Here is a 12266-nt window from a genome sequence, read left to right on the forward strand (position 1 = left end):
TAGGGTAAATCTGACTTGTTTTGTCTTCTGGGAAACATGTAAGTATCTTCAGTAAATAAAAAAAATGTACACATCTTCATTCTTAATGCATTGTGTTTCCTTCTGAAGCATCAGTGAGCGTTTGAACATTCTGTAATAGTTGCTTATTCAGGTTAGTACCACGCATTTTGTATGATCCCTCTTATTTTGGTCAAATAATAATCAGCAGACTTTAACTGTAGATAGCTTGTAATGTCTCCATCTGGTGGCTGTTAATGAAATATGAGACACATTGCAAAGGAGAACAGGTTTGGTTCACAATGTAGAAATACACTATATTATGAATTTTTAGATGTTATTTTTATGGCTGTGTAAATTACATTTTTTCATCTTTTTTCTAGCATATCAGCCCAAACTAATTATAATCTAGAACAATATGTCTCTTTTTATGTCTTATTTAAGTTTGTATGCAGTATAAATAGCTACTTTCACTCTAAATGATGAACTGATGTAAACTAATAGTTGACATAAACTGATAAATCCGATAAAGAAAAAAAAAACATAATGCAGGATATACATTGACATTTATTCAACTGGCAGACACTTTTACTCAAACCAACTTGCAATGTGTCATAAATGACAGTTTGTAAGAATTTTAAAGCTAGATTAATACACAAGCTATAGCTGAAGGGAAATATAGAAAAGAAGAAAACCAGAACAAGATTTTTAAGGAGTTGTTATAGTAAGCGCATATCTTTATGCTTATTGGTTAGTTAAATGTTTATGAAAGCTGTTTTTTGTTCAGTTGTTATGGTCTCAATAGATTGAGTAAAGAAATTTACATTTTAGCCGACGTGAAAGTGAATAGAATACTACAACAAAATTATTTTCATAACAATGTCACACTGGAGTCACATCAGATTAGTGAGATATAGTGTGAATAGTGTTATCCTAGAAATGTCATTGAAATATACATCAGCATAGCAGATAAAAATAATTAAAAGTATGGGATAGCCAGAATAATCAAATATCTGAATTAAGACATAACCAATATTTGTTATCAGTTTTTAATTAGAAATACAGTCTAACTGTAATGATCACTTTAAATTGGAGTCATATTAAACACAGAGACTAAAACTGAAACTGAATCCTGATAAATTAAATGAACTTTGCAGGAGCACAGGTCAAAGACTTCACCCACACCATTGGATGCTGTCATTGGGCCAATAGTCCTTACTAAAATTTGTAAAAAAAAAAAAAAAAAAAAAAAAAAACTACTACTCAAGACACTAATACAATCCACAATATTTACTCTTAAAAAAGCCTAATTAAAGTAGATACTTTTCATTTCTAGAATATTTGGTTAGATGCTTTGAGTATCCTAACTTTTACACCTATAATATTTATGGATTACAGAATTTCACTGATGATTCCTCAATAACCCTGAAACCAGGATAAACAGGCTGAGTGAATTTGGTCTTTTCTCTGTGAATGAGGGTCATTGAATCAGAGACTTTATAGAATGACAGAATTCCTGCACTGTGATCCACATACACTCCTATACAGGAGCTGGACACTAGAGGCAGTTTTGTCGCTTTGTTATTATAAAGGAACGAAAAACTGAAGGGATTACAGGACAGTTTCCAGGACTGACCATTACATCCAAACAAAGATGCATTACCTGCACCTTTCCTGGTAATGCTCTTATATGCAACTGATATACCCACACTCCCGTTCCACTCAACCTCCCAGTAACAGCGGCCACACACTTTTTCTCTACACAACACCTGCTCCCAATAGTCAAATCTGTCTGGATGATCAGGATACCACTCGAATATGTTTGTGTGAGTAGCCATTCTGTTCTCCTCAGACAGACAGAGGTTTTTATTCACCGTGTTTGGATCCAGAGTAAAGTGACTGCGATCTGATGGAGGAAGAAAAAAATTATGAAAGGTTGTTTTACTGATACTAATGTCATAAGAATGAATGTGTGTCTATTATTTGCCACAGGTGCTGTTTTGTAGTCATACTATTTTTTTAAATTAACTAGGCTTAATCATGTGCATAATTATATGACACGGGCTACATAGGGCAAAAAATAGAGCGTCTATTTACACTAAGCGCACATAGCCTGCATATTATCAAGTAACAGATAAATCTGAAACAAAAGACTGTATAATTTGAATGGAGATGCAAACTGTGATATCAACAACATAAGTTTTTCTCTCTTCCCTTTTGGCCTAACAGCCTATTTTTGCCATTTAGCATAGTTCTTCAGAACAGACCTGTCACCTGTGTGTAACCTGTTTGTGTTTTTAAGTATAAAATGTTTTTAGTTATATTTTTATGTATTGCTAACTTACATTGGAGGAACTCTTCTCTGGTCTTGGGTTCAGTAAAGGGAATTATCTGGATGCAATTCACTATGAAAATCAGTAAACGTTAGACGTGTGAGATCAACAACAACAAAAAAAGAATCAACATGCATTTTATAGTAATTGCATTGTGTTTTTATTTTATTTTAGTATTTTAGTTTTCACCACAACAGACAATTACAATCTTACATTGATTATTCTTAAGGTCTTATAAAAGGTCAAAAACTAAAAGTGTTTGCTTACTGACCCAATATGGCTCTCCACATAAATGTCTTTTTTGCTGTTCTGGCAGCACGTCTAAGTAAAGTCTTAATAATAATATAATAAATATAACTAACTTTGTAATTGCAGCTTTGTACTTGCACATTGACCCACCTCTAAAAGACATCATTTGTATTTCCTTATGGCAGAAATCCTCAAGTTTCTTTCTCAGATGAGAGACAGATTTCTGTACATTATCATAAGAGAGAAGAGAGCTAACGTTGATGCTGGGTGAGTCCATAGGCAGGACAGAGAGTGACTGGAAACTCTGTAAACACAAACAACAAAGGATTTTCACATGAAAAATAGAAAATGTCAGTACAAGACATTTAGATTTTATTTAGTTTGTTTAGTGTGATGCTGACTGCTGTGTCACAGAACTACCATCTCCCTTCATGTCATCCTCATCCAAACTGAACCGCCAGTCTCACACTTAAAGGGATAGTTACTTAAAAATGAGAATTTTGGCATTATTTAGTCCCCCACATGTTGTTTCAAACAAGTACTAACTTATTTCTTCTACTGCAAACAAATGAAAATATTTTTAAGAATGTTTGTAACCCAAGAGTTTCTATTCCCCATTTTCCAAATTTCTTCAAAAAATCTTGTTTTTGAGTAAACTATCCTTTTAAGAATACGTTACACATTAAAGCTGATGGGACATATCCCAGTAAAGATGTTTTTTGTGTATATTTAATTTAGAAACTAATTTATTATAAAACATTACTAAAGACCGCTGTCCCATTCATCAAAGATCTTGTTACCTGGAGAAAGCAGATGTCCTCAGCATGTGAATGCTGCTCTAGCTCAGCTTCTTTCGTTCTCAGATCAGCAACCTTCTGCTCTAGTTGCTTTAAGAATTCTTCAGCTCGACTCACTGCAGCCTCTTCTTGATCTTTTATCAGCTGTGTCACCTCAGAGCGACTTCTCTCAATGGAGCAAATCAGCTCTGTAAAAATCATCTCACTGTCCTTTACTGCTGCCTGTGAAGAGCGCTGTAAAAGACTCATTATCATTAGTCTACAGTGGGGAAAATAATAATTTGATCCCCTGCTGATTTTGTATGTTTGCCCACTGACATGAGAAATGATCAGTCTATAATTTTAATGGTAGGTGTATTTTAACCGTGAGAGACAAAATAACAAAAACAAAAACAAAAACAAAAAAATCTAGAAAAACACATTTAATTTCATTTTAATGAGTAAAATAAATATTTTATTCCCCATCAGTCTCCAAGATTTATAGCTCCCGGGTATCTTTTATACAGGTAACAAACTGAGATGCTCCTAATCTCAGCTTGTTACCTGTATAAAAGACACCTGTCCAGAGAAGCAATGAATCACTCCAAAGACTATAGAATACCCAAGACATGTCACTCGTATAGTTTTGAATGGGGAAAAATGCAACGTTCATTATGGCCGCCAAGCCCCGCCTTCTTAGTGAAAGAACCAATAGTTGATTAGTAAAGTCAGCGCGTCACTGCAGTTGCCGTTAGAAGTCCCGGGTTGCTATTGAAACAATCGGCGCTTTAAGATGTGCGCTAAGTACTGCGCATGCGCACTGGCTCATTTAGCCGTAAAAATAAGTGTTTTTAAATGCTATTGGAGCTCAAGGAACCATATTTATGAGGTAGTTCTTGTCGAATTTCTTTGGAGATTTAAAATATGAAATTTCATCGTAAGCTTGGTGAACAGTTTTGGAGAATTTGATGTTTCCCCGTTCAAACAGATAGGAGCTGCACTTGCCTGTCCGAGTAGTGTTTCAAAGATGGCCGCTGAGTGACATGACTTGCCTTAAAGGGACTTTGACCAATCAGATTCCAAACTCTCCACCATGGCCAAGACCAAAGATGTCAGGGACAAAATTGTAGACCTACACAAGACTGGAATGGGCTACAAGACCATCGCCAAGCAGCTTGGTGAGAAGGAGACAACAGTTGGTGTAAAAATTCGCAAATAGAAGGAGCACAAAATAACTGTCAATCTTCCTCGGTCTGGGGCTCCATGCAAGTTCTCACCTTGTGGAGTTTCAGTGATCATGACAACAGTGGGGAATCAGCCTCAGAACTTCAAGGAAGGATCTTGTCAATGATCTCAAGTAGGAGTGGGAATCTCCAGCCACTCCACGATCCGATCCGATTCTGATTCTGGGAGTCACGACCCGATTCCAAAACGATTCTTGATCTGTATTTTTTCCCCAATCAATTATTCTGCTGTGCAAATACATCTTTACAACTTTACATTTGAACAAAATGTAAAATTGCCATTTCTATGCTTTTTGTTTATAGTTGGAATCTCTGTAAAAGTAAGTGTGTGAATCTTCACTAGTTTCAAGATTCAGTTTAATTACTATTCACATGATCAACTAAATATCACGATGCGTCACATTCTCAGTTTTCAATATTACTGCACATGGCTACATTTTCATATACATTTTATATCAAATTTATTTTGTGCAAAATTTATTTTTTAAATTATATAAGCAAGGTACTTTTTAAAACAATTACTTATTTAAAACAAGTGTTCTTCCGAAAGTTTACAGAAAATAGTTGCATTACTGCTGTTTGATTATTACTGATTAGATCATAGACAGTGAAAACAATAATAAACCAATAATTATACCAAAAATAATAATATCTTTAGAATATTGCCAAGTAACGTTGCAAACACCAATGAAATCTGAGAAGAAATCATATTTTAATATTTCCTCTTTTCCCCCTGTACATTATAGATTACTTTTTTTTTTCAGTGGACTTTCACATTTTGAATTGTTGAGAAATTATGAAAATATACAGTTACAATTTTTTTTTTAATTTGATTTAGTCGAGTTAGTTATGCATTAAACACAATATGATTTTCGGCAATCAAGGTTTGGCAGCAACAGCGCATCTTTCCGCTTTTGGTGAGCGCTTCGCGGACAGCTTACCCCGCAAATTAAATCACGCGCATCAATCAGAGAATGCGCATCAATCCTGAGGAGTCATAGCAATAGAGCGGAGGCGACATATATGCTGAGAATCGGCTTGATCGGAGACTTCCGTAACTGACATTACAGACTCACAGAAAATTACCGTTGTTTGGCAAATAAATAATTTGATGTACGTATTCCCAATTCTTTATTAAGCTTTCAGTTACATCTTAAATGATAAGGGATCAACAGCAACTTATAATCATGTTTATATTAACCTGTGAACGCATTCTCTCAGACAGCCTGGGTATGCGGAACATTAGCAGCTTATATGGACAGAACGCCACTAATGCACAGATCTATTTCGATATATCAGATGTTTTGTCCTATTCTATAAACATAACTGACTGTATGTGCAGTTTCATACAAAACTATTCGAAAATGCAAGTGCATTTAACCGCATCCAATCAAGCTTTAGGACGAACAAACACAAAGCGCACGCGAAAGTCTGTCAGTGGGCGAGTTTCGTCCATCTAATAGTACTGCATTCCAGACGGCATAAATGAAAGCGTATCTAAGTAAAAACACGGCGGATGGAAGCACACACTGTCAAACAGTGCGCATGTGTCTCACAGTGCAAATTCTGTGCAATGAAGCCTGCCGCATCTCTAGCGCGCACACGTGCCATATGCAGGGAATAAAACAAGCTCAGAATCGATTCTGAAATATTGAGAATCGATTCAGAATCGTTGAAGAGAGAATTGCGATGCATCAGAGAATCGATTTTTTCTCCCACCCCTAATCTCAAGGCAGCTGGGACCATAGTCACCAAGAAAACAATTGGTAACACACTACGCCGTGAAGGACTGAAATCCTGTAGCGCCCACAAGGTCCCTCTGCTCAAGACAGCACATGTACAGGCCCGTCTGAAGTTTGCCAGTAAACATCTGATTAATTCAGAGGAGAACTGGGTGTTGAGGTCAGATGAGACCAAAATCAAGCTCTTTGGCATTAACTCAACTCGCCATGTTTGGAGGAGGAGAAATGCTGCCTATGACCCCAAGAACACCATCCTCACCGTCAAACATGGAGGTGGAAACATTATGCTTTGGGGGTGTTTTTCTGCTAAGGGGACAGAACAACTGCAGCGCATCAAAGGGACGATGGACGAGGCCATATACCATCAAATCTTGGGTGAGAACCCCCTTCCCTCATTGAAAATGGGTTGTGGATGGGTATTCCAGCATGACAGTAACCCAAAAATACACAGCCAAGGCAACAAAGGAGTGGCTCAAGAAGACACACATTAAGGTCTTGAAGTGGCCTAGCGAGTCTCCAGACCTTAATCCCAGAGAAAATCTGTGAAGGGAGCTGAAGGTTAGAGTTGCCAAACATCAGCCTCGAAACCTTAATGACTTGGAGAGGACCTGCAAAGAAGAGTGGGACAAAAAGAAGAGTGTGCAAACCTGGTGGCCAACTACAAGAAACGTCTGACCAAAAATTTTGGGTACTAAGCCATGTTTTGCAAGATTTCCTTTCCCTTTAAGAGAGTCCTCCTAAGCAGTGCTCATGACCTGTATAAAAGACATCTGGGAGCCAGAATTCTTGCTGATTGATAGGGGATCAAATACTTATTTCACTCATTAGAATGCAAATCAATTTATAACTTTTTTGACTTTTTTTTTTTTTTTGTTATTCTGTTTTACAATAAACCTACCATTAAAATTACAGACTGATAATTTCTTTGTCCGTGGGCAAATGTACAAAATCAGCAGGGGATCAAATAATTCTTCCCTCACTGTGGTAAGCTATTGCTGGGTTAAATGATACTTCACCCAAAAATAAAACTTTTTTTTTTTTCATCATTTACTCACCCTATTGCTGTCTGAGATCATTTCTTTCTTTTCTTTTTTTTTCGAGAAACACAGGCTTTTTAGAAAAATAATTAATCTCTGTGAGTCCATATAATGTAAGTGGATGCTTCAAAAACCATACAAAGCAAGCAAGACAGTAATCCAGTTGATGAACAATTGTCCTCTGAGGCTAAATAATAGGGTGTGTGTATGTGTGTGTGTGTGTGTGTGTGTGTGTGTGTGTGTGTGTGTGTGTGAGAGAGAGAGAGAGAGAGAGAGAGAGAGAGAGAGAGAGAGAGAGAGAGAGAGAGAGAGAGAGAGAGAGAGAGAGAGAAATACTAATATTTTAAACCTTTTGAACAATAAACCATCACTTCTGACCAACCATTATTGTTTTGTTTTGTTTTTTCATTTTTTCTCACATCCACCTATCATTTCACTTCTGAACACACTTATTAATCTATTAACTTTGTTCAGATGAATTATTGTTGAGTTTGTTTTGCATGGTTTTTAAAACGTCAACTTTTAGTGACCCATCCCATTTGCATTATATGGACTAGATAGAGGTTAATCATTTTCTCTGCTTGAAAATAACAGACATAGACAGTGACAGTGGGCCTACATCTGAGACAGCATGAGGGTGGATGTATGATGACAGACTTTTCATTTTTGGGTGGAGTATCCCTTTAAGCTCAGTTACTGCCAGCAGTTGTTCTTCTCAAAACTCACCTTATGATAGTTCACAGCCTCTCTCAGCTCCTGAATCTTTTTCTCAACCTCCTGGATATGCTGCCTTAGTCTCTCCTTCAAGTGTTTCTGTAGGACAAAAATTGAAAACCAGTAAAATGAAATGCACAAATGCACTACCATGACCAAGTGTATTGCGTCAGATGACTGAAAGAAAAGATAAGTTCATACCTCTTGCACTGTTCTCTGTTCTGCAACTGTGACAGTGTCATGGGTTTTATGTTCATTCATCATACACAGCACACAAATGCACTGCTGATCCGTGCGACAGTAAATCTCCAAAAGCTTCTCATGCTCACGACAAATCATCTCCTGGAGTCGTCCTATGGCATCGGTTATTTTGTGTCGCTTTCCAGAACCTGAATGAAATTCCTCATGGCGTTCAAAATGAGTCTGACAGTAAGATTCTATACACACAACACAGGAATTCACAGCTTTGCATTTTCTTCCAGTGCAGACATCACACTCTACATCTCCAGGTCCAGCATAGTGCTGAGCAGGAACCACAGTATGGAGTTTGGGCTTTATCAGTTTATCTAACATTTCAGCAAGCATTACATTCTTGCCTAACGCAGGTCTTGGCGTGAAAGTCTGTCTGCACTGAGGGCAGCTGCACACTCCCTTGTGTTCATCCTGATCCCAGCAGCCTGTAATGCAGCTCATACAGAAACTGTGTCCACAAGAAAGTGTCACTGGATCCTTCAGCAGTTCCAGACAGATTGGACAGCTGAACTGGTCCTGAGAAATAGTTGCCTCTGCCATATCACTTTATGTACAGTACACAGGTGAATACAGACAAACAACAGCTCAGTAACACTTAAGTTTCGGTTTCTCTGAACAGATCACCTGACATACTGGTTCTGTGTTGGAGAGACGTGTGCAAAACGGGGCTGTCTTTAAATCTTTTCCGGTTGAAGCGATTCTCCAGTTAAGGAGTAGATTGTATTTCAGACATATTAACTCTAAATGAGCACAGAAGGATCGTCAGTTCTTCGGGAGATTGGACTAAGGCGGGAAGAAAAGTGTACACAAATGGGAATTTGGTGTTATTGAGTTAAACAGCATTTTATTTAAAACCTGACACGCATGCATCGCCGTAAACGTGTATGACCAGTAGATGTCCTCAGTGGGCATGCGCTGCACATTGATTTTGGATTTGGTTGGTATTATTTATTTGTAGAAAAATAAAATAATTCTGAACAGATCTGAACACTTACTCTACATTCAGGCGCTATATAACTGGCAAGAATATGAAAATATGAATTAAATAGGCTTATGTTACATTAGAAATTTGCGAAATTTTAAATTCATACCATAGCTAAGCTATAGCAGTCAACATTTGAAGTGGATCAAAAAAGTTAATCGAAGATGTCCTAAGAAAAGAACGTATTGGATTTAGGACAACTTTGTAAAAGGTTTTGATCTGATTCAATGTTTGATAAATATAATTAATACAATTACATCAGGAAAATATGTGGTGTAAACGTTGTTAGTTGGCTTTGGCTTTTTTTTTTTTGAAAATGACACAGGCTTCTCCCAAAAGATAATAAGACGATGTACAAGAGGCATCTTGGGAAGAAATATATATTTATCAGCTTTTATTTACATTTGAACAAAAGTGGCATGTCTAAAATTATTCATACCCTTCTCAATAATCAATAGAAGCCTTTTTTTGGCTATTACAGCAATCAAACACTTCCTATGATTGCTGACCAGCTTTTTTCATGTCTCCACTGGTATTTTTGCCCATTCATCTTTAGCGATGAGCTCCAACTCTTTCAGTTTGGAGGGTCTCCTTGTCATCACCCTGATCTTTAGCTCCCTCCACAGACTCTCAATTGGATTTAAGTCAGAACTCTGGCTGGACCACTGCAAAGCGTTAATGTTTTGTCTGCTAACCATTTCTTTACCACTTAAACTGTGTGTTTTGGGTCATTGTCATGTTGAAATGTCCACTGGTGCCCAAGGCCAAGTTTCTCTGCAGACTGCCTGATGTTGTTGTAGAGAATTTTGATGTATTGCTCATTTTTCATGGTTTACTGTGATTAGGTTCCCTGGTCCACTGGCTAAAATACAAACAAACAAAACATTAAGTTCCCAAACATTTGTGGGGGATGGCTTTTGTGTGCCTTATCTGGAGAAGTGGTCTCCTCCTTGGTCTGCGTCTGTGGAACCCAGCGGTGTGCAATGACCGTTGGACTATTTGCCTTGAGATGTTGCCACCAGCAGAGCCCAGATTCATCAGGATGGCCTTGGTGGTGATCCTTGGATTCTTTTTTACCTCTCTCACTATCCTCCTGGCCAGCACAGGTGTCACTTTTGGCTTCCAACCACGTCCTCTGAGATTTTTTAAAGTGCGGAACGTCTTGTATTTTTTAATAACACTTAACACACCAAACAATGTATTTATATAATTTTTTACCTCTGATCCACCACAATGTCCAACAATGTTTTGCCACAAGTCGCAGGGTTTCATTTGGGTCCCACTGACTGCCATAATATGACGGACTGCAACAGTTAAACAGTTAAAAATCTTTGTTTGTGTTCTACTGAAGAAACAACTTCACATGTGGTCAAACACCAACAGCTCAGTCTTGTGGTGGGAGTGTGACATAGCATGACTGAAAACACAGCTCAGTTAAATTGTTATATTTATATTTATGTTATATATCAAAATGTGTGCAAATATAGCTTCTATACTTACTAACTAAATAAATATAATGTGAACATTGCATACACTGTTACACAGTAGGGTAAAACAGGTTTAAAGCTGCACTGGGATAAAATGCTCATTTTTATTTTTACTTTCCTCTAAACCTATAAAGGCACAAAAACGTACTGCACTACTTTTCCAAACATCCAATGCATTTTTACTATGCACCTGGAAATGTGTCTGATCCTTGGCCGACTTCATCATTATTAGGGTCATTCTGATCACCATCCCTGAAACTTGATTTCCATTCATATTCTCTCAATATGTCATGCCTATATATTGAAGCAGCAAAGTTTTAAGCAGGAAAATGTACAGTTGTCTGGTCATTACCAATTGCAACATTTATTTTATAATAATGGCTGACTGCATTATCCCCTACATTAATCTTAATTGTAATGTGTCAAACAGTCCTGTGGTTTGAATGTTGCATCTCGGGTGAAGAAAGTGAACAAGACAACTAGTACAGAGTCCTGACCATGACCTGACCATGTTATGCTCTTCACTAGAGTTTGCTCTTGTATATGCTTTTGCCTTAGGATCAGAGGTTAAAATGATCCAAGGTCACTTACTTGTCAATTTGCAACAGTTTTCTGTGTGTATTAGGTCTAATTTTATTGGTTCCCAAATCAACATAGCTGTGATTATCATCTGCCTCATGTTTACAGCCCAATTATATTGAGAACATCACTTTGGCTTACTTGAGATTACTTAACCCTCTAAAGTCTACTGTATCATATTTGATATGCAAATATCTAAGGCCTCTAAATTACAGCATAACCGAAACTTTGCTGAAAAAACTATTGCACACATCTACTGATCAGTTGTCTGATTGACAAAAGGCCCTTGTTAATAATGGTAAACAAATCCAGCATCAGTCTTTTTGCTGTGAAATTTGTGTAAAGAAAATATAAGAATAACTTATATTGTTGGTAATATTTCAGTTTGAACACTTACTGGACCAAAGTAGTTTAGGTTTACTTGATTATCCATATATATTTTTTTGTTGTTGTTAAAATGTGACCATCAAATGTGACCCTTGACCACAAAACCAGTCATAAGGGTCATTTTTTTTAAATTGAGATTTATACAGTATCTGAAAGCTGTAAACAAAAAAAAAAAAAGCTTTCCAGGATAGGACAATATTTGGCTGAGATACAACTATTTGAAAATCTGAAATCTGAGGGTGCAAAAAAATCCAAATATTGAGAAAATTGTCTTTAAACTTGTCCAAATGACATTTTTAGCAATGCATATTACTAATAAAAATTATATATTGGTATATTTACAGTAGGAGATTTACAAAATATCTTGATGGAATTAGATCTGATTTTTGGCATAAAAGAGAAATCAATAATTTTGACCCATACTATGTATTTTGGCTATTTCTACAAACACACTTGTGCTACTTAAGACTGGTTTTGTAGTCCAGAG

The 12266-nt window shown here is 36.9% G+C and overlaps 1 protein-coding gene across 1 annotated transcript; it reads right to left on the reverse strand.

Annotated features, from left to right (window-relative positions):
• Positions 1–557: 557 nt before the first annotated feature.
• Positions 558–8942, reverse strand: LOC141331897 (tripartite motif-containing protein 16-like protein). Its single transcript, XM_073836940.1, has 6 exons — positions 8294–8942; positions 8105–8191; positions 3380–3610; positions 2730–2883; positions 2343–2402; positions 558–1903 (listed from the first exon to the last, which is right to left on the reverse strand). Exons 1-6 carry the CDS (start codon positions 8882–8884, stop codon positions 1383–1385), a joined length of 1644 nt encoding a protein of 547 aa, XP_073693041.1. The 5' UTR covers positions 8885–8942; the 3' UTR covers positions 558–1382.
• Positions 8943–12266: the final 3324 nt, after the last annotated feature.

This window comes from Garra rufa, chromosome 3 (assembly GCF_049309525.1).
Source record: "Garra rufa chromosome 3, GarRuf1.0, whole genome shotgun sequence".
NCBI lineage: Eukaryota > Metazoa > Chordata > Actinopteri > Cypriniformes > Cyprinidae > Garra > Garra rufa.